This window comes from Myxine glutinosa, chromosome 1 (genome assembly GCF_964187855.1).
Source record: "Myxine glutinosa chromosome 1, kmMyxGlut1.1, whole genome shotgun sequence".
Lineage (NCBI taxonomy): Eukaryota > Metazoa > Chordata > Myxini > Myxiniformes > Myxinidae > Myxine > Myxine glutinosa.
Window position 1 is genome coordinate 160,595,659 of NC_136261.1, and position 23,718 is coordinate 160,619,376.

At 45.0% G+C, this 23,718-nt stretch overlaps 1 protein-coding gene across 9 annotated transcripts in view; it reads left to right on the forward strand.

Annotated features, from left to right (window-relative positions):
* LOC137430556 (angiopoietin-1 receptor) overlaps window positions 1-23,718 on the forward strand; it is a 352,893-nt gene that overhangs the window by 123,767 nt on the left and 205,408 nt on the right. For all 9 annotated transcript variants that reach the window (XM_078779299.1, XM_078779303.1, XM_078779309.1 and 6 more), the window contains exons 6-10: window positions 3,047-3,184; window positions 4,136-4,255; window positions 6,061-6,257; window positions 6,388-6,538; window positions 10,828-10,992. In XM_078779299.1, coding sequence (XP_078635425.1) covers window positions 3,047-3,184; window positions 4,136-4,255; window positions 6,061-6,257; window positions 6,388-6,538; window positions 10,828-10,992 — 771 coding nt within the window. The remainder of the gene's footprint in view (window positions 1-3,046; window positions 3,185-4,135; window positions 4,256-6,060; window positions 6,258-6,387; window positions 6,539-10,827; window positions 10,993-23,718) is intronic.

Here is a 23,718-nt window from a genome sequence, read left to right on the forward strand (position 1 = left end):
TCCAGAGAATTACCGCTCAGTTTTAGAAGAGCAGTACTCTGCCTGCTACCCAAGACTGGCGATCTCCGACACCTGTCAAACTGGCGTCCGATCTCTTTGTTGTGCATGGATTACAAACTGTTTTCCAAGGTCCTTGCGAACCGGTTGAAGACAGTTATTGGTGATCTTGTGTCACCTGATCAAAGTTGCAGCATCCCTGGCAGATCCATCTACGACAACATATTCCTAATCAGAGATTTGTTAACCGGTAAATGTGTCAAAGAGGATTTTGGATTGGTGTTTCTTGACCTTGCAAAGGCCTTTGATAGCATTGATCATGAGTTTTTGTGTCATGTGTTACAAGCTTGTGGGCTCGGTGCTAATTTTAGAGCCTACATAGCTTTGTTATATGCAAACATCTCCAGCTTGATCAAAGTTAACAACGAATTTTGCTCACCCATAAAGGTTCAGAGAGGGGTAAGGCAAGGTTGTCCACTTTCAGGTCTATTATTCGCCCTCATCTTGGAGCCTCTCTTGATCGCCCTCAGAAAGGATATCCCTGACTTGTCCTTTCTCCAGGACACCTACCTTTGACCCTGTCTGCTTATGCCGACGACCTATGTGTCATTATAAAAAGAAAATGCGACAGTGACGCCATGGCAACGTGTTTGTCGGACTTCAACCTTGCCTCATCATTAAGGTGTAATTGGGGGAAAAGCAAGGCCTGTGGTTCCCCTTTCCAAAAAATGACTTACCTGTACCACCGTTATTACCACCACCTCCCCTTCCTGCAGAGCTAGTGTGGGCAAACAATGGCATCAAGTATTTGGGCGTCTTCCTCGGTCCTCCTCAGTATGCCCAGAACAATTGGGACAGGATTATTGACCAGGTAGATGGGCGTTTCAGCCGATGGAAAAGAGCTCTACCCCACCTTTCCTATAAGGGTCGCGTGCTAGTTGTCAACAACCTCGTCACTACCCTTTTCTGGCACCGGTTCATCTGCCTGCAACCACCGGAGGTTTTGCTCCAAGCTATCCAGAGGAAACTGGTGGATTTTTTTGGGGGGAGGCTACCACTGGCTTCGACCCAGCGCCATATGTTGTCCCTCGGCCGAGGGTGGTCATGGCCTAGTCGACGTGAAATGCCGCCTGTTGGCCTTCCGGCTCCGCTCCATCCAACGCTTGCTTTATGCAGAACACCTACCAGGAAAGCCCTTGGCCTGCTCCATTCTTCAACGAGCTGGGAGGCTCGGATACGGACAGGAACTTTTCCTGACCAACCTTCAACACGTCGATACATCTTTGCTTCCAGTCTTTTATCAGAGCCTCTTGAATGCCTGGCAGGGCGTTTCGATAAGTCGCCAAACAGACTCGTATGGCACTAACATGTATGCACACGAGCCTTTATTTTTCAACCCACCTTTCCCCGATATCCCGAGGAGTCGCGACTTCTGCCAGCATTTTATAGCGGCCAACATCCTGAAAGTGTGTCATCTCCGGCACGACTCTGGACAGGGATGGAAGCCTGCGAACGAGCTGGCGGACCTAACAGGTGTTCGGTCCAGGAGGCAAATCGGGAACATACTAAGAGCGGTGATCCGAAGAGGCCACCAGCTAGGCCTACATTGGACCCAGGATGCAGAGGTTGAGCCCACAGTTCCAAAATTAGTTGTGGCTTTTGCCCCAAACGATCTGCCCCCCATGAGCGCAGGGTCACCCCCCTTCCATGCTATGAGCAGCAAGAGTATTTATAGGTCTTGTGTGAAACTTCTTCTTGGGGACCCACCTCTAGCTGGGGTTACCCGGTGGAAAGGACTCTTGCCTCCCGGTCCCCCCTCTGAGCCTTTATGGGATACAATGTATGCTGGACTTATTTCTAAAAGAACAGGTGACCTTCAGTGGCGTTTGGCCCACTGGATTGTTCCTTCAAATGCTGTCATTCGTTTTTTTCCCCCCATTTCCGGCTGTTACCCCTTTTGTCCGGTGAGGGAAGATTTGTTTCATGCTTTCATTAATTGTGAAAGACTTTCTCCTTTGTTTCATTGGTTAAATTTTATTTCCCATAGATTGCGGGTTACCTTTTCTTTGAAAGCTTACATCTTTGGCTTTCCTCCCAAAAAGGGAACCACATCTATTGTATTCGGGTTCCTAACCGCTACCGCTAAACTGGCCGTATACCTGTCGCGGAAGGCGAAGCTGGGCGGCAGACCCATGCAGGAATGCAGTATTATGGTGTTTTTTAGTTCGTTGGTGTCAGCAAGGCTCAAGCTTGAATTTGGCTGTGCCCAAACTGCAAACGACCTTGCAAATTTTGTTGCGACCTGGTGTGTTGGAGGGATTTGTGAGGTCCAAGATAACAAATTGTTAATTTCTTTATAATAGAGTGCGGGTGTTTCTTATACACTGTTCCATGCTTCTCCTTGCCGGCTTTTTTCTCCCCCTGGTCTTGACCTACTCTTTCTTTCTTCCGTCTCTCCTCATGGTTGCAGATGCGATTGTAAATTTGTACATATAAAATTATGCCTAGTTTAGAAATTATGCCTAGATTTTCTCCTCGTGTTTTTTTGGTATTTGCACCTTTTCTGTTGCTTGGTTTGCAGTGCACTGATTGTTTTTTCCTTTCGGGATTTCTATGATTTTACTGATTTTCCTGGATTAATTGCCTTTGGTGGTACTCTTGTTTTATACTTTTATAATAAAAAGTTTAAAAGTCAGTCTCAGTCTCTCTCAGTCTCTCTCTCTCTCTCTCTCTCTCTCTCTCTCTCTCTCTCTCTCTCTCTCTCTCTCTCTCTCTCTCTCTCTCTCTCTCTCTGTCTCTGTCTCTGTCTCTCTTCATATATATATATATATATATATATATATATATATATAATTTCCTGGTCATTATTTGCATCCGGGTGTTGTTTCTACTGTTAGTTTGTTGCCCTTTTGCCCTATCTCACTTCTCTCTACATGAACGTCAATCTTGCTAAGAAGAGAATATTCATAGGTACAATTATATAGTATAGGTACAATAATATTGGCCTTTATTTTCCCATTTTGCACATTATTCTCACTCCCTTACACAGCCTGTGCACAGCTGGGTGTGGGGCCTGAGTGCCGCATACCTTGTTCTCGACCACTCTGCGCTGGAATCCGTGTGTGCCAGGATGCCCCTTATGGCTGTTCTTGTGTTTCTGGCTGGACTGGGCCACGTTGCGACAAAGGTATATATTTGCCGGGCAATTTATTTTACACTATGCATCATTAAAAATTGAGGACACACTGATAACATATAAATGGAAGGCACTACTTTCAAAAATTGTGCTGAAGTAAATTATCTGATTATAGAGCACTTTTTTGGAGCAATCAGTTGCATTAAATGACCATCTTTCTATGACAGTAACCTTTTCATGCCACCATATGTCTTCTTTAAAGACCTATACTTGGCACAAACAATGCTTGCTCCAAAAGCAGGTTCTTGGTGTCCCAGAGGGTTCCCGGGATCTCAGAAACCTTTATGCAGGCTCAAGCAGGTTCTAATAGGCGGGTTCCCAAGGGTCTGGCGTGACTTTCTGTGCACCTAGGTGGCTGTCCGCGGGCCTTGGTGGACCTCACCCATTAAAATGGAGTCATTTACACGTTTACATATTGCATGCAATTTTGTTTTTTATTGTGCCATTATTTTATTGTGCCAACAACAATGCCATTTTGGCTATAATTGGGCTGGCAGGATGGCCTTGTGGTACATGTACTCGCTTTTAAGCTGCCTTGTCTGGGATTGAATCCCGACCCAGCTATAAACTGACATCCTGGTGTTTCACAGGCAGGGTGATTCATTAATGTGTGTGCGGTCCCTCGAATGGGCATTAAACGGGCGTCCGGCTGCTGGCATTAGTTGGTGGACATTAAAGATCTTACGCAATGGTGTACTTCGCTAACAATAGGCAAGCTATCACTGGCACCATGGCCAAATTCTAATTCGTGCACTAACCTTTGTCGAATGTCAGACCTGGCCAGCCGATTTGTGAGACTTGGGCCAAGCTTCCCAAGGCTAACCCCACAAGAACATGGGAATATTTGTGGCCATTAAATACGTTTTTGTCTCTAATTAGGAAAAGTGCAAAAGTACGAAAGAGTTCATTAAATGTGTGGATTTTTCATGTTGTGTGCAACAGAATGTGTTGATGATTCATTTGGGCCCAATTGCCGTCTACAATGCCGATGTACCCCTCAGCAGCACTGTGATCGACACCAGGGATGCATCTGCCCTCACGGCCATACATGTTCTCATCCTGGTACTGACTACTGGCCATAGACCTTTTCATACCATCCATCTTAAGTCACAGAATGAAATTTTAAAATGTGTTTCACATTTTTACTTCCAGCTGGCTGTCATACCCTTTTTTTCCATGTGCTTACTATCTTCAAAAAAACATGTTCAGCTCTAATTATCCATTCTTCTTTGTGAACACGAGGAATTAAGTGACAGTTCTTGTTGTTGTTATCGTTCAGAAAACGGTAAAATGTGTGCTGCTTCCTGGGAAAAATGTGCTGCTTTATGTCACATATGAATTGATCCAAAGTGATTCAAATTGAGTTTGAATTGCATTAGCACTTCCTTGATGATCTGATGAACATGTGAGTTACTTTTGGCATATCCACTACAATAGCTACACTACATGACCAAAAGTATGTGGACACCCCTTCTAATTAGTGGATTCGGCTGTTTCAGCCACACCCATTGCTGACAGGTATATATAATCAAGCACACAGCCATGCAATCTCCATAGACAAACATTGGCAGCAGAATGGGCCGTACTGAAGAGCTCAGTGACTTTCAACGTGGCACCGTCATAGGATGCCACCTTTCCAACAAGTCAGTTTGTCAAATTTCTGCCCTGCAAGAGCTGCCCCGGTCAACTGTAAGTGCTGTTATTGTGAAGTGGAAACGTCGAGAAACACAAACGGCTCAGCCGCAAAGTGATAGGCCACACAAGCTCACAGAACGGGACTGCGGAGTACTGAAGCGCGTAAAAAATCATCTGTCCTCGGTTGCAACACTCACTACCAAGTTCGAAACTGCCTCTGGAAGCATCGTCAGCACAACAACTGTTCATCGGGAGCTTCATGAAATGGGTTTCCATGCCTGAGCAGCCGCACACTAGCCTAAGATCACCATGCGCAATGCCAAGTTTCGGCTGGAGTGATGTAAAGCTTGCAGCCATTGGACTCTGGAGCAGTCGAAATGCGTTCTCTGGAGTGATGAATCATGCTTAACCATATGGCAGTCCGCCAGACGAATCTGGGTTTGGCAGATGCCAGGAGAACGCTAGCTGCCCGAATCCATAGTGCCAACTGTAAAGTTTGGTGGAGGAATACGTATCTGGGGCTGTTTTTCATGGTTCGGGCTCGGCCCTTTAGTTCAAGTGAAGGGAAATCTTAACGCTACAGCATACAATGACATTCTAGACGATTGTGTGCTTCCAACTTTGTGACAACAGTTTGGGGAAGGCCCTTTCCTGTTTCAGCATGACAATGCCCCCCACGCACAAAGCGAGGTCCATACAGAAATGGTTTGTTGAGATCGGTATGGAAGAACTTGACTGGCCTGCACAGAGCCCTGACCTCAACCCCATCAAACACCTTTGGGATGAATTGGAATGCCGACTGCGAGCCAGGCCTAATCGTCCAACATCAGTGCCCGACCTCACTTATGCTCTTGTGGCTGAATGGAAGCAAATCCCCGCAGCAATGTTCTAACATCCAGTGGAAAGCCTTCCCAGAAGAGTGGAGGCTGTTATAACAGCAAAGGGGGGACCAACTCCATATTAATGCCCATGATTTTGGAATGAGATGTGTGATGTTCGGGTGTCCACATACTTTTGGTCATGTAGTGTATGTAGGTTGAAGGCTGCACTCCATTCAAGAGTGGCTCAAATAGTTATCCTGGCCCTTAATTGGAGGAAATATCTTGGACATTCATAGAGCTTGGGATGCATGAAAATATAAATGAATGAATATGGAGCTTCAAAATTTTGTTTTCTATTTTTTTCAAGCATGCTCCCTGAAATGTACCTCTGACGTTTATCCCATCATATAGGCACACTCCGTGCTCCTTCCATCTTGAAAGTCTCAACCCTGGTGGAGACAAATTTGGGCCAAGATGCTTATTTGCAGTGTTTGGCCACAGGCTGGCCACTGCCTGTCCATGGAGACATCGTTTTAATGCCTCCTGGGAAATCACCTTTACTCTTCGCATCTCCATCAAGGGATCGCATACCGGGAGCTCATTTAGGGGTATGAGAGATCGGAGGATTTGCATGGAAGGATGCATAAGAGTGTAGATGGAGGTATATGGAGACTAATGAATGAATTGAAACTCAGATAATATAATCATTTGCACCCATTATATCTGCCCTTTCTCCAGCCCCGACACCCAGTGACACATATGTACGTGAACAAGACACTCACCTACATAAATCTGGGTCATGTCCAGTCCAGTGACGCTGGGGAGTGGGTATGCCGAGTGCATACGCATGCTGGTTCAGCCCATCACTCCTTCCATGTAGATGTCAAAGGTACAAATAGGATTTTATTTTCCTCGAATTTGTTTGCATTCATCGGTATAATATATCATAAGTCATGAGAATGATTTGATAAGGCCAGGTCATGGTAATGCTGACTAATCTTTTTTTAAATCCAATTTCCATGTAATCCTGTTGAAGTTGCACAATACAAGTAAACTTTCAATGAGCTTAATTTAGCCTAGCCATGAGGATATTGGACTGGCATCCCAGAAATTCTGGGTCCAAATATGGCTGAAGGCATGAGTTAAATTTTTGGATCCTAATTTCCTGGAAGCCAAGCTAAGTCTGTGAAGAATAACCATATCACAATGTCACAACTGGATCATTGATTAAAAATCCAGACCTCCAGGTCTTCAAGCCAACTTCACCACCGCCTCAAATCATCCCCCATCGAAAAGCATGATTCTTTCTATTTTCGTTAAACCACCGCCACCCTACCCCAAAATTCCAGTTTTTTTCTTCCTGAGAGTTGGCTTCTGTGTCGATCTTGTCCATCCCCTGCGTCTTCCCCTTACCCCTCATTCTTATCCGCATCACTTGTTTGTTTGTCTCCGTCTATCTTGTCCCTCAGCCCTGCTGTTGGTGTTTACCCCTCTCTTCCTGCTGTACCTTTTGTTATATTGCATCCTGATCCATTCTGTGTTCCAGCTCCTCCACGAGCCTTGACTTTGTACACAAAAAAGATGCATGCCCTCGGGTCAATCGTGGCTGTAATCGCAGGGCAATCCTATGAAAAGAACTTCCGCTTCCGTTTCCGGTCTTCTGTTTCCGTTTCAGGGGACTTCTTTTTCCGGTCCCTCGAGCGAGGAAGCGACTTCGACCTCTGCACGGCATGAAAGTTAAAGTATTTTCCCATTTGTGTCTTTGTCAAATTTCCACTCGTTATTTTATTGTGCATGTGTTACTGTGTGTTTCTAGATAGTGTTGATTTGCAATTCGTGCAAACTTGTGTATAATTAATCGTTTTCTGTTCGCACCGCGTGCGTCGCCCGGTCTCTCTAGGCTTCCCTCCCCCAATCGGTGTTTTGTGAATTTAAGTTCTTTCCTTCGCTGTATTGCTTATTTCTTAAATTTTCTCTTCTCCCCCGAACATCTACCCTTTGTCTAACGTTTTAAATACAAAAAAAATTATTATTATTTACTTCTATCCTCGTGGGCACGTGTGCTTGTTGTCTCGCCCCACCCCCTTCATCGCCTTTTCTTCCACCTCTTCCTTCCATCTCCAGCTGAAACTCGCCTTTCCAATTCTAGTTTCCTCCATCTCATTTAACCCTTTCTCCTTTCTCTGATCCATGCCCTCACTTCAGGGACTTTTCCCACATTGTTTTTCACGATTTTGTTTAAATATGTTTAAACTTTACCCTGCAGTGTTTTATTCAGTGGTTTATTACAACACACTGTTTTTCTTCCTATTTAAAAGGCTTTTTACAATTTCCTCATCAAATCATTCCATTTCAAAAAATAAATAAATAAATCTCTCACAGTCATTCTTTTCTACATTCTCTAAACTCACTTTCATTCCACCCCTCCTCTATCGTTTTCAAACGGATCTCTGACTTCAAAATCACAACAAACCTTGTTTGTTATAAATGTTAGTTTTTCATTAATCATCCACTTTCTAAACTCCTCCCTCACCCCTCCCCTCTGAGACTCCCCACTCGCCCCTCCCCTTCTAAATCTACCCCCCCCCCCCTCTCAAGCAACACCTCACTGTGCCTCTTCCCATCACCATCAAACCATTTGTCCTCCTCATCCTTGCCTTTCTCCTAATCCTTCTGCAATCTCTGACACACTATCAACAGCTCTCCCTACCTCCCCCCTCTCACCTCTCATCTTACCCTACCCTTCTCCTCCCCTGTCATGTCCCCGATGCTCCTCCTCCCTCCTCCTTAACGGTATGGACCTCAAACATCCAGGGCCTTCGCTCAAACCTGATTGATCTCTCCATACATCCCCTCCATCCCCTGTAAGAGTGTTTATTCCCCCTCCATCCCCTCCCTTACCTCAAACGGCTATACAGCTGACACCGCACGTGAAAAAGCCGAATGCCTCAACTCTGTGTTTGCCTCAAAATATTGTGTCCCGAACCCATCTCTCTCTGTACCCACCATACTCAGTCGAACCCAGCTGCTCCTGGACTCTGTGTCTTTCTCTCCTGACAAGGTGGAGACGTTTTTGTCAAACCTCGACTCTGATTCTGCAACTGGACCAGACGGCATCAGCCCACGGGTCATAAAATCCTGCTCTGCCACTCTATCTCACCCTCTCTCTGTTCTCTTCACCCTCTCTTTTGCTCAAGGTCATCTTCCATCTGCTTGGAAATCAGCCAACATTACAGCTTTACACAAAAAAGGTGCAAATCGTTGCAACTACAGACCAATCAGCCTGCTCCCAATAATCAGCAAGGTCATGGATCAGCAATCAGCAAGGTTCTGACATTAAATCCTTCCTCTTCTCCAATGGCTTGATCTCGGATCATCAATTTAGTTTCAGACCAGGTCACTTTCAATGTGAACATCTGGACATCTGAACATCTGAACATCTGAACATCTGGACTTTCAATGTGAATCTGGACATGTTGCTTCTGCTGTCTCAAAAATGGATGGAGGTCCTCCATGCCAAACAGGAAATTAGAGCTGTCTCCCTTGACATATCACGTGCCTTCGATACGGTCTGGCACCCAGCTCTGCTCTCCAAACTTTCCTACTATGGTATCCATGGAAATCTCCACGCATGGCTTGCGGACTTCCTCTCTGGTCGTAGTCAACGTGTGGCCCTGAATGGTTTTCTACCTGTTCAGGCTGGAGTTCCCCAAGGCAGTGTTCTTGGCCCTGTGCTTTTTTAGGTCTCCATCAATGATCTATCCGACTCTCTGGAAAATCCTCTTTATCTCTTTGCTGATGACTCCACTCTCTGCCGCTCCATACCTCATCCCTCAGATCGGCAGTCTGCAGCCTCCTCACTCTCTGCAGACCTAGACAAAATCACAGACTGGTCAAACAAGTGGAACATGTCTTTCAATCCTGACAAATCTCACACTCTTACTATGTCTCTCTGAAAAGACCGACTGGACAACCCGCCCATCTACTTTCTCAACAATCCTCTTCCAGAAGTTCTGTCACTCAAGCTTTTGGGTCTCACTATCTGCCATGATCTTTCCTGGGAAAATCACATTTCCAAGCTGGCCTCCAAAGCCAGTTGCTGACTGGGCATCCTCTGTCGTGCAAAGTCCTTCCTTGGCACACCTGAGCTCCTCACCACATACAAGGCTTTCATCCGCAGCTCAAAGGACTACTGTTGTCCCCTCTGGGCCGGTGCTCCTGCCTCACACCTCGCTCGGCTTCACGCTGTTGAAACCAAAGCTTTCAGAATCGTTGGAATCTCCTGCGATGAAGCTAATACCGAGAGCCTTTCACTCACTCACCGCAGGCAGGTAGGTGGTATTTCTGTCTTCTACCGACTCCTCTCCGGCCTTGCTCCCCCAGCTCTCTCTGTGCTCTGTCCCCCAAATATTCCTGCAGGTCGCACAAGATCTGCCAGCAACCCTCTTCTGGTGAAACTGCCAAAATCAAGACTCTTTGCTCACCATCACTCTTTCATTCCTCTTTTCTCCCGCCTCTGGAACAAACTCCCTCACTCTCTTCAATCCCACTCCTCCCTCCAGGTCTTTAAAACAGCTATTCACAACCATCTCTTATCTTCCCCCATCCAAAACCTTGATCTTTTCTACTCCCGTTAATTCACCCCAGATTCACTTTTTTGAAATTCCGACTTCTATCCTGGAAGTCCTAGCAGTGCCGAAGTGTTTTTTTTACCTCTCCCACCGACCCCCCCCCCCCCTTATGATCGGATGAAGAAACAACCCTTCCCATGCCTCTTCCCCCCCAAGCCCGCTCCCTCCCACAGATCTCCCGACGTCCCTGCTCTCCATCTTGTCTCACGCTCCCTTTATCATATGTTTTATGTGTCAGTTTCTCTTTTTGTGATCAATGCTAGCACTTACACGAGCCTCGATCTTGTAGAGAAAAAAAAAAAAAAAGGATGTCACCAGCATCCCCATGACCAAAAATACCAATGTGACTATTCAAATATAGAATACAACTTCATGTATTGAGCTGATTATCTAATCACGCTTGCTAAAGAATAGAACATGCTAGAAAGTATTGAAATCCAATGTTATAATAGGTTTGATTTGAAATAGTTATCTTTGGGAGCCATGAATCTGAACCCTTCCTGGAATTCATGTGAACTTGATGCTTTGATACCTCCCATTTCTCCAGTTCCCCCAATTCCTCAACAGTCTCCTGAGGTCCTTGAGACTGGACCTGGAAAACTCAAAGTCTTTCCAAGAGCTGAGCCATATTTTGGGGATGGCCCCATAACATCCATCCAGCTGGAATATCGTTCTGAGGAGGACACATTCACTGGTTGGACAACAATGGATGGTAATCTTCTGTTTTTATTGAGTTTCTAGTCAAATCATTCGACATTAATGCTTCATAGTTCTTTGATTTTATCATCAGATATGTCGTGAAGTTCACAGGATGTTCCATCACAAAAGCTCACAATTTGTTGTGAAAATATTGGACGAAGAGAACGGCAGTCGGTGGAGCGCACACCTTTGCCAGGCTGAACAGTTTACGTTTTGTATCACACTGATCGGCCTGATCTGGATCCGGATCTGAACCAGCATCTAATTGGCTTGTTCGTGTGTGCTAACCAACTCATCCACCATGTTTTGTCATAATCCTTCCACATCCTTTTGAAATATCCTGCTATATATCGTTTTGGCCCAATCTCTCAATTGTGAAGAACTAGGGCATTGCCCGTACGTGGGTGCCCGTTCCTTGCCAAAAAAAAAAAAAAACGCTACCCGTACGCTCTACCCCGCCCGTACGCCCGTAAACAAAAAAAACAACGCTCTTCGCTTCCGCCCTTCGCTCTGACTGAATTGGGAGAAATAATGCGCATATGAAATCGAGAAATTATTATTTTCTCCGGAAGAAATCGAATTACGAACCGTACCGTAATGGCGGTCAGGGTCAGCTCGTAACGCGCTCAGCTCCGCTCGTCTCACATCGGCCACGCCTACGCAACAAAGCGTTCTGTGATTGGCTGCCGGAAAGCGTGCTGCCGGACAGTCGTCACTGTCCGGAAGTTCGCAAATCGCAGTTACGATGAATCGTTTTAATTTAATCGCAGTTTGAATTCGTTTTAAAACATAGTTTAACGGCAACATAGTTTTCCAACGTGAAATAAATGAATACGCTGTCAAATGTGCCGTCCGAGGCAGAGTCCGATCGCCACGTTCGGCACACGTGATAGCTCGCTGCCCTCTGATTGGTTGAATCGTTTTTTGGACATAGCTCGGTAAGTAATTGTCCGATTAATATGAAACCTTGAAAAGGCACATCCTCGGGTCCCCAGCAATATACCTGGCAAGTTAAAAGTATATCGGACCCGTGGTTGTCGAGAAACAGCGGTCACAGACAAACAAACGTACAAACGTACAAACGTACAAACGTACAAACGTACAGAGATTACTGGAAGAATGACTTAAATAATAAATAAAAAAACTCGGATCTTCACCAAAATCGAATCAATTTGTCTTGGTCACACACCCAACCTGTCCACCAAATCCGTCCATAACGTTTTGAGATCTCCTGCTCACAACCATAGACAGACAGACAGACAGACAAACAGGATTGAAGACAACCTTCCATCCACCTTTGGTGGTGGAGGTAAAAAAACGTTTCCATGTTGGGAAACTTCCCTCAGATTCTGTACAAGTAACCACACTAATGTACTTGCTTTCCACACAGAACTAACTGTGCGTCATCTATCTTTGACAATTCATTAATGCGAACAATTTTTAGCAGCGTCACAGACGCTGCTCATAGAGTGCCCTCTGCTGTTGTTGTTGTTCTTCTTGTTCTTGTTCTTCTTCTTGTTCTTGCAGAGAAGACAAAACCTCAAAGCTCCACCCATTCTGGGAACCATAGCTCCACCCATTTTGGGAGAGGCTTCATATAAACAAATATCCACCATCTATCTATAATTCCAGTAATCTCTGTCTGTCTGTCTGTACGTTTGTTTGTTTGTCTGTGACCGCTGTTTCTCGACAACTACCGGTCCGATATACTTGAAACTTGCCAGGTATATTGCTGGGGACCCGAGGATGTGCCTTTTCAAGGTTTCATATTAATCGGACAATTACTTACCGAGCTATGTCCAAAAAACGATTCAACCAATCAGAGAGCAGCGAACGATCGCGTGTGCCGAACGTGGAGGACACACTCTGCCTCGGATGGCACATTTGAGAGCGTATTCATTTATTTCACGTTTGCAAACTATGTTGGCGTTAAACTATGTTTTAAAACTAATAAAACCGAATTTGCGATTCATTCGCTTTCCTGCGCGTTTGTGCACGCGATGGCGATTTCTTTACCAAACTCCGGAAGCCGTTCGCTTTGGACCAAACCATTGCATGTAAATAGAGGGGGGGGATTGTCACCGTACTCGCAAGCCGTTCGCTTTGGACCAAACCATTTCATGTAAATAGAGGGGGGGGGATATAATTTTAGATATAGATATAGTACGGGCAATGCCCTAGTTTTATTAACTCGCATAGCTTTGAGGCCTGTTTTGTAGGCCCGTGGTGTCTTCCTCTCTCACACAGTTTTATTTCAAATCAAATTCGATATATCATTTCATTTTTCACAGTCGCCAACATAGTTTTAGACTCGGTTGAAAAAAAACGGGAAGAAAATCCGATGAAAGTTGCCCTTTATAGAACGAAATGAATTCTCAAAGGCCTGTAACTTCAAGTCCATTGAGATTATTTTTTTTTTTTAATCGCGGCATGGTCAGTCATACACCGCCCGAAATAAGAGATGGGAAAATGCCGAGATATATATATTTTGTTTAAATCGCGGCATGGTCAGTCATACACCGCCCGGAATAACAGACGGGAAAATGCCGAGATATATTAAAAATTCGTCCATTTGATGACAATCGTCACGATGAAATATTTAATTTATACGTCGTCACAATAATGTGGAGAGAGGAGCATAGCTTCGTTCACGTGTCGCCACATACGGGAAATTGCCGAGATATATATTTTTTTCAATCGCGGCATGGTCAGTCATACACCGCCCGAAATAACAGACGGGAAAATGCCGAGATATATTAAAAATTCGTCGCCACACACGGGAAATTGCCGAGATATATTTTCACTTTGCACAAAAATAACATCAAGTAATCGAATCAATAGGAATGTCCTGTGCCTATAACATCGACGTCCTGTGCCTATAACACAGCTGCATCGAGGCATTGTGTAACATCGACGCGGCTTTTGTTTTAATTAAAACTTTTTGTACTTGTTCCCTTTGTTATTACATTGATAATGGGAATATTTCTGAGAAACCGACGATATTCAAGGAGTACATGAACACAAAATGTGAGGCATGTTTAATCACCCACAAAAATAGGCTACAGTTCGTACAATATTGAATAAAATCAACAGAACGTTGATTGAGATGCACTATGACCACCATGGAAAGCAAGTACAAGCCGACGTTTCGGGCATTAACCCTTCACTGCAAAACGAAGAGAAAGGATAGTGGTGAGGGTTGTATAGGATAGTGGTGAGGGTTGTATAGGATAGTGGCGAGGGTTGTATAGGATAGTGGTGAGGGTTGTATAGGATAGGGGTGAGGGTTGGATGGGATAGTGGTGAGGGTTGCATAGGATAGTGGTGAGGGTTGTATTGGATAGTGGTGAGGGTTGTATAGGATCGTGGTGAGGGTTGTATGGGATAGTGGTGAGGGTTGTATCGGATAGTGGTGAGGGTTGTATAGGATAGTGGTGAGGGTTGTATAGGATCGTGGTGAGGGTTGTATGGGATAGTGGTGAGGGTTGTATCGGATAGTGGTGAGGGTTGTATAGGATAGTGGTGAGGGTTGTATGGGATAGTGGTGAGGGTTGTTTGGGATAGTGGTGAGGGTTGTATAGGATAGTGGTGAGGGTTGTATAGGATAGTTGTGAGGGTTGTACAGGATAGTGGTGAGGGTTGTATAGGATAGTGGTGAGAGTTGTATAGGATAGTGGTGAGGGTTGTATAGGATAGTGGTGAGGGTTGTATCGGATAATGGTGAGGGTTGTATAGGATAGTGGTGAGGGTTGTTTTGGATAGTGGTGAGGGTTGTATAGGATAGTGGTGAGGGTTGTATAGGATAGTGGTGAGGGTTGTTTGGGATAGTGGTGAGGGTTGTTTGGGATAGTGGTGAGGGTTGTATGGGATAGTGGTGAGGGTTGTATAGGATAGTGGTGAGGGTTGTATAGGATAGGGGTGAGGGTTGTATAGGATAGGGGTGAGGGTTGTATAGGGTAGAGAGGTGAGTCAGATGGTCTGAGTGGGATCAGGGGTAAAAGGGCATATGGGGTAAGAATGACTGATTTTGACAGGGAGGGACTGGGTGCAGGGGTTAAAATTCAAGGGAACTGTGGCTGGAAGAAAAGTGAAAATAATAAGGAAAGAAAAAAAAAACCAACAAGTGACGACAGAAGATTTGATAAATCAACTAAAACATCTTTGAAAAGTGATCCAATTTGAACCGTTGCAAGAGATGGAAGGTCTGAATGAATGAACATGTTGTTGATCCCATGGTGATTTAACGCGACCCTGCAGATGTTGCTTTGCTCTTTGCGTTTATGACTTTCTGTGTTGTTGAAATAGAGGAAGATAGCAGAGAATGCCAGGTGGCTGAAGGAATGTCCGGTTTAAGTGTCGAGCAGCCAGATTGGAGAGGTCAGTGATGTTGGATTGCACACTGAGCAAGTGCTCACGGAAGCAATCACCTCGTTTCACTGATGTAGATTTGTTTGCAGAGAGTGCACATGATTCCATATATCACATTCGTGGAGGTGCTATCAATATGGTACGTGACTTTAATCCTGCTTTTGGGTCCCGAGAGGAAAATGGTTTTCTTGATGACAGGACAGGTGTTAGAGACTCTGTGAACACTTGAATGTTCCTGGTGGAAGGTCAAAGAGTAATAGTTCATTTAACTAGGAAAATAAATGAATCAGTATTGGGAAAATCGAGACAGTTTCAGGATCATTCTGTAAAAGCTTGAAATTCCTCTGCTGGATGTTCTTGACTCTGGTTTATATGATAGTTCGTTCTACAAACAAAAAAAAAAAAAAGTATAATTGTATATAGCTACAAGAGGGGCCAATACTATTAGTCCATGGACTGGATAGACCCACCGTGCACCCCCCCCAGATTCCTCACCCACTGGTATATTTTTGTCCATTAGGGTCTCCTTGATGAAAAAAAAGATGTTAACAAGGAAAATGTAGGGATGGACTTTGTTATCACCCTATTTTTATAGGTTCCCCCGAGACGACATTTTGCGATTTTTGAATATTTAATTTAAGGGGGTATGGTTACTTTTTTGGCTAGTATGTCAATATCAACAATCTGATCATTACAATTTATATATCATTTAAAAGGTAATTGAATTACCTCTCCAATGGTGTATTAATATTTCAGCTACCACCACTACTCATACATCTACAGCCGTTCGAAGTGAATATATATCGACAAGTCTCATAAAACATCGAAAATATCCCCTCGTATACCAAAACATATTTTTAAATATTTTTTTTAAACAGGTACACGCTATTAATGAGTATTTATAAGATGGAAACACATACAAGAAGATAATCAAAACATTTTGACTTTCAGATTATTATAAGCCTCAGGAAAATGTGAAAAACCAAGATGGCCGCCAAATCGTCATACGAAAATCTGTAAATTCTCATATTTTCCCTCTCAGATGAGATACATACATGAATGAAAGTTCCTTTTGTATGTTATCAGACCCAAGGAATCCATTTCCACCAATTTGTTTAGAAAATAAGTACAACTTATCAAGATGGCAGCCATGTCCAATTGAAAATTGCTAAACATCAATTATGTTTTAACATTTTTGTACCATAGTGAAATTATCGTTACAACAATGAAAGGTTGTTTTGTACAGTTTATGACCGAATCCTGTTTTTGTATCATTTCAGGTATATGTTCCATAACGATGTGTAGCCCGTGATCAAGATGAAACAGACTAAAAGACGCAAATGTGAACAAGAGCGTGGAGATGACCCTGTAGATCAGCCTGATATCTGTGTCATCCATTTCACAGACTCTTCGCCGGAAAACTTCACTTACCTTACACAAGAAAGACTCGACAAGCTTCAAGAGATTTGCAAAAAACGACTCTCACAAGCAGCAACGTCTCCGTATCGAATGCCCGATGTCTGTTCCCAGGTTCCAGACACACTCACAAGTCGGCATGGTTACCACCGTCACTGCTATCAAAGGTTCACCATGAACCTCAATCGCTTATGCGGAGCTTCCTCTGTAGATGAGCCCAGTACATCTCGATCTGGTACATCTCGGCCAACAAGACGTTCATCCGACGACACAGACAAAGTTATCTTCCAGCCTGACTGCATCTTCTGCAACAAGCAAGGACGAAAAAAGGTCAAGCAACATGGAAGCTGGACCACCGAGGCGACATGGAAGTTTGAGTTTGGCGGTGGCGAAAATGTCTTGAAAGTGGCAACGAAAAAGTCAGACGATGACATGTTGCGTCGCATCAAGGGATACGATCTATTTGCAAGTGAAGCCCGCTACCATCAGTCATGCCGAACCAAATATATCCAGGATCCGTCGAAAATTTGATGAGATACCCTATCACTCCAGTTCCATACAGCATGGCTACCGCAGACGGATTCCTGGCCAAGACAGACAAAGCGAAGGGTCTGCAATATCTCCTGAAGGATACAGAAGATCTTCCACTACCAAGAGCTGATACCCTAATTATTCAAGATGGCAATGCCTTATTTCACACCTTGCAGGACATCCCAGGCAATTTCCAACAAATCGCTTACAGAATATATGATGCTATGCCCAAGCAGAACGACGTTGTATTCAGCACAGACATGTACAAAGCTCAATCGGCGAAGGGGATTGAACGTGAAAGACGAGGATGCGGAGACGAGTTGATTATCCGTGGACCACTGACAAAGAAACCCATCAATTGGAAGCTCTTCTTAATGAATGATCACAACAAAATACAACTGAGCCAAGTTCTGAGTGATGTTTGGAGTGAGAACGAATTCGCTTCAAAACTGCTCCAGCATAAGATGGTTGTCGTAGTTGAAGGACATGCCTACATGTTGAGTTCAGATGATGGAAACACAATGAAAAGAACTGAAATTACTTCCCTGTATTCAACACAAGAGGAGACAGACACGCGAGTCATCATATACTGTCTCTATGCACAAGAGAGAGGATACCAGGTTGTACGTATCCGAAGTCCAGATGGCGATGTGTTCTTCATTGCTCATCACGCTCCGACCCTAGATGTAACACTGCTATTCGACACAGGCTCTGGAAATAAAAAGCGGCTCATAAATGTCACAGATCTTGCACATGGCTATGGTCAACAGTTCTGCACTGCCGTGATGGCCTTACATGCATTTACGCACTGTGATACCACTAGTGCCTTCAAGGGCATTGGGAAAATACGGCCAATTAAAGTGCTCCAAAAGATGCCAACATTCCAGTCTGTATTAGCGAGCCTTGTAGATGAATGGACTGTTCCTGAAGCTGTGTACACTGAATTGGAGGCATTCACGTGTGCTATCTACGGGAAACCCCGGTATAAGAAGGTAGACAACTTACGCTACGCAATGCTTAAGGAGAAATGTGGCAGTCCTGATGGAGCAGTTAATCTCGGTCGGAATATTGACCTCAGCCAGCTTCCCCCTTGCGTAACAGTACTGCATCGGCATATTAGGCGAGTAAACTAACAGGTGGCCATCTGGAAGAGGGCACACGTTCCACAACCTGATGTCCCAAATCCTGCAGACGGTAATGGTTGGAAAGTTGGAAAAGGTGACAAGCTTGAACCGGTGTGGTTTGAAGGAGACGCACTACCAGTCGACCGTGCGGATGTAGATAGTGATACCGACACCGAGGACTCGGATGATTTGGGTGCCTCCGATGAGGATGAAGATGGAGTCGACGACTTCTCGCAAGACGATGATGACAGTGATGATGATGATGATGATGGCACTTAGCCAGCTGTTTCATGAAAGAGTTTGCTCTTTGATATTGCAAAAACATTGTTAATCAATTAGGAATACTTTCACAATATAATTATGTATATTATGTTTCTGCAGATGTGATTTACCATGTTACTGTCCACATTAATTACCTGGTCATTTAATTCAGTATTACCATAATGAAATAAGTCTTTGTATTTTGTTATTTGCCATTCGGTAGTTGACCTGCCTTGGTTTTACCAATTTTTAGTTGTTGGTGTTGGGCTAGCGGCTAGGGTGCCAGCTTAGGATCCAAGGATCCTGGGTTTGAATCCCGGTCGATCGCTGAATTAACGCCAGGAGGGTTGACTCAGCCTGTCATCCTTCCGAGGTCGGCTAATTGAGTACCAGTTCACTGGTAAATTCCCTGCTTGTCGTAAAAAGGTGACAAAAAGGGTTGGCGGCAGGAAGGGCATCCGGCCATAAAACATTGCTTCAATAAAAAGGGGACCCAAAAAAACAACAACAACCACGGTCCCCGAAAAAGGCCAACCCCCGCTTTGTGGGGAAAAATGGCCTCTAAAGGTGGTTGTTTGTTGTTGTTATTGTGCATAGTCAACATGTTTTTAACCATAATATGATCCATTAAGGTGTCGACAGGGTTGTAAAACTTCCATATCACTCACTCACTTTGTATTTTGATTTGATTTCTGTGGGTGATTAAATATTGTATCCTCCGGACGAAAGTCGGGAACACCGTGGTTTAGGGTTACGCGGCGTCCGAGAGATTTCCTTGCGACCGCTCTGCAGTCTGCAAATGTGAACATGGTGAATGGATTTTGATCATATTTGGTATTGATCATGGTTACGAAAGATTACGAAACATAGTTTTGTATTTGTTATTTTAGTACTGCATGTTATTATCAATTATCACCAATGTTTAGCAATTTTCAATTGGACATGGCTGCCATCTTGATAACAACAAACAACATGCATTTTAAAGGCCATTTTCCCTGCTAGAGCGGGGGTTAGCCTTGCGGTCCCCATGACAATGTACTTATTGACATGACAACATGACAACATCTTGATAAGTTGTACTTATTTTCTAAACACTGGTGGAAATGGATTCCTTGGGTCTGAAAACATAGAAAAGGAACTTTCATTCATGTATGTATCTCATCTGAGAGGGAAAATATGAGAATTTACAGATTTTCGTATGACGATTTGGCGGCCATCTTGGTTTTTCACATTTTCCTGAGGCTGATAATCTGAAAGTCAAAATATGTTTTGATTATCTTCTTGTATGTGTTTCCATCTTATAAATACTCATTATTATAGCGTGTACCTGTTTTAAAAAAATTTAAAAAATATGTTTTGGTATACGAGGGGATATTTTCGATGTTTTATGAGACTTGTCGATATATATTCACTTCGAACGGCTGTAGATGTATGAGTAGTGGTGGTAGCTGAAATATTAATACATATGGATTAATACACAAAGGGTGTCCCAAGCTCATAGGGGGGGAAAATGAAACATGTTTTTTTAACTTGCTCGTGTTTTAATTATGTTCGCACATCCATAAGAAGGGTTCATGTGAAATTTAATGCAAATCGGAAAATATTTAGAGGTCACGACAAACTGAACATTGTGTTCACAACCTTCAAAAAAACGCACTATTACTGAAAACATCAAAAAATGTAAGAAATCAACTTATAAGGACACAAAAACTGACAGTTTTCATTGCTTCCATTCAGAAAGCCTTCTTTTGAAGGTCCTCCTTCTTTTTCCGGCCCACAAGTTTCCGATGATGGTGGACTAACTGGAGGAGATACTTCTCCTGTGCGGCAGACTTCGTGGACCCCAGGTAGCGCTGGACTAGGGCGATGCCCCGCTCCGCGGCATCGTTCACCACTCGGAGGGCAAGTGCCCGTTTCCGAGCGTCCTTGAATCCGTCTTCCTCCTCCCACAACGCCGGGTCCTTTGCCAGGAAACCCTCGTCCGCGTCGAGTTTCTGGAAGAAAGACCGTGTCTTCGAAGTCACGAAGGACGAGAGGGAGGTAGACATCGTCATCGTTTTCCCCTGCAATCGCTTGAGTTCCTTCTTTGAGGCGGGCTTGTCCAATGCCTTGACCATTCGCTTCCTCTCCTCCACGTCAATCCTTGAGTCGAAGAAGGCAAGTCCCACGTTTTCCTCGGAAACGTACCACAGGTGGCGTCGCAGGGCTTTTTCTGCTGCCTTGGCAACGGTTTGGTCAGGGTATGTCTTGAGGATCTCGATGAAGAGCACGTCGTTCAACGGAGCTTTCACAGAACTCGGTGCCTCATGCCATTGCTTGCAGTACACCAGAGCGACGAAGAGAGCCACTCCTTTCACTCCGGCCTTCTCTCGACGAGTCAGTGACAGCTGGGATTGCAGCATCTGAAGTTTGAGGCAGTAGATGGCCTTGGCCATCCACCAGGCTTGATGGAGAGCTCCAGGACGGCGGAATGGCTTGGTTTGACCTTCACCACCGAGGAACAGGTAGGAGAGACGTAGAAGTTCTTCATAATCCTCCCTCGGATGGTTCTCCTGCTTGAGAGCCTCCTTCAGGAAGGCCAATGCGTCGTTCCTTCAGCTTGCTGGCAGTGTCATTGGTGGCGAAGAACTGTACGAGGTCCTCCGATGTTTCGACCGTCTGTCTGCGAGGAATCCACGGTGGACCATCGATCACGGAGCCGTTTGAAGATTCCAATGTCAGGAACAGAGGAAGAGCCGAGGCTGGCTTCGAAGACATCCTTGAGGATCACCTCGTGGACATGATGGCGGCAGGCCAACCAAAGCAAGCTTCGCTCGAGGTCTTGCTGAATCCGAATGCAAGCACCTTGCACCATTCCAGTGTTCGAAGCCGTGGTGTCGAAAGCGAAGGCGATGATCTTGTCCCTGACGCCCGCTTCGTTCACCTCCTTCAAGACCACTGCAGCCACGTTTCTGCCAGTGGAATCTGAGCTTGCCGGAACCCCAAGAAGGAACTCGGCGTCATCTTCCCCCGTGAGGAGGATGGCGATGCGGTCCTCGTTACCACCAGAGAGCGACGGGAGAAGATTTCCGTCCCAATGCAGGACCAACCTGTCAGGTATCTGCTGGTTCCGCAGTTCCACGATCTTCTTGGCGCCTTGCTCTCTCCCCGCAATTCGTGCTCGATGGACCGTGCTCTTCGAGACCGCCATACTCCCAATGTCCATTCCAAGAGATTGAGCGGTAGCTGCGAACGTTGCCGTTGCTTGCCGTACCGACAACTTCTCCCGATCCCAAGTTGAAATGAGCTCAAGATCCTTCATGGAGATCCGTGGCGACTGCTTCAGTCGTTTCGTCGGCCTTCGGGTTCCACGAGCCGGTGATGACGTCGTCGACACAGGATTGCTGCTGCTGCTACTGGTTTCGCTCGAGATTTCTGCCCTTTCAGTCATCCTGGCAATGTCGCGGTCTTCACGTTCCCGGAACCGTTTCTGTCCAGTTTGGCGTTCGTCCTGCTTCTGCACCTTCTTCACTGTCACCATGTCAATTCCAGCCATGCATGATTCACTTCTGTGTTCTCTCTGACTCCGTAGGAACTCCTTGTCCTCGTCCTTCACGTCTGCCCGTTGGAGAGAGGAGGAGTGTGCGAGGTCGAACATATCTTGGAGGTCTCCTTTGAAAATCTCCTCATCCATACGATGTTTCGGCCTGTCTTTGTTCTTGTTCTTCTTGAGGTCATTGTACGTCTTTATCAGCTTTGACAGCTTCGTGCCTGCGTGCGTTACTGTAGTTGTCGGAATCCCAGCGCGCGACCAGAATGGGAGAACCTCCTCCACCACCGCCTTCCTGCTCCCCCTCGCCGTCTTCCCCATCTCCCGGTGGTGGTGGTAGTAGCGGAGGAGGACTTGCTCCTTCGATGGTAGCCGGGGTCCGGTGATTGCCTGGATTGGAGCCTTGTCTAGCAGCCATATATTAGTAGCGGCTCGTGTAGCCATGTCCACAACCTGAGGGAGAAAAGAAGAGGATATTAAAAAAAATAATGAATTTTGAGTAACGTCACATAAATGTTCACTTTGTCGGGACCCCTAAATATTCCTCAATTCGCCCAAAATTTCACGTGAATACGTATTTAGTGTGAGAGAACCGGAATAACACACGAGCGTGCAACATTTCAAAAGTTTGCATTTCTGGGACACCCTTGGAGTCGGATTGGAGATATAATCCCGGATTGGAGAGGTAATTCAATTACCTTTTAAATGATATATAAATTGTAATGATCAGATTGTTGATACTGACATACTAGCCAAAAAAGTAACCATACCCCCTTAAATTAAATATTCAAAAATCGCAAAATGTCGTCTAGGGGGTACCTATGAAAATAGAGTGATAACATAAAGTCCATCCCTACATTTTCCTTGTTAACATCTTTTTTTTCATCAAGGAGACCTTGATGTTCAAAACATTGCTTCAAAAAGGGGACCGAAAAACAACAACAACCACGGTCCCCGAAAAAGGCCAACCCCCGCTTTGTGGGGAAAAATGGCCTCTAAAGGTGGTTTTTTTTAATTTTTTTTAAGGAGACCCTAATGGACAAAAATATACCAGTGGGTGAGGAATCTGGGGGGGGGGGGGGGTGCACGGTGCACGGTGGGTCTATCCAGCCCATGGACTAGTTCCCCGCCTTGAGTTTTGACGAGAGGGAGTGAGGTCCCCCACGGGGTACTTCGGGCTGTACCCTGCCCACATGTAATTGTAATCGTCATGGTTCCCTTTTTGAAGCAATGTTTTTATGGCCGGATGCCCTTCCTGACGCCAACCCTTTTAGTCGCCTCTTACGTCACGCAGGGATACGGTGTACCTATTCTAAACCGGGGTACACACCGGTTATAATAAAGTACTTGATGATCTTCCTTTTTATGCAGCCAGGGTTACTTGGTGGTAAAGGGGTGGGGTTTTGACACACTCAAATATGTATCATAAATAATAATAATAATCTGTCACCTCATGAGATAATGGCGAGGGAGCACACTGACCTTTGAGCTGTCTTGTCTGGATTTGTTT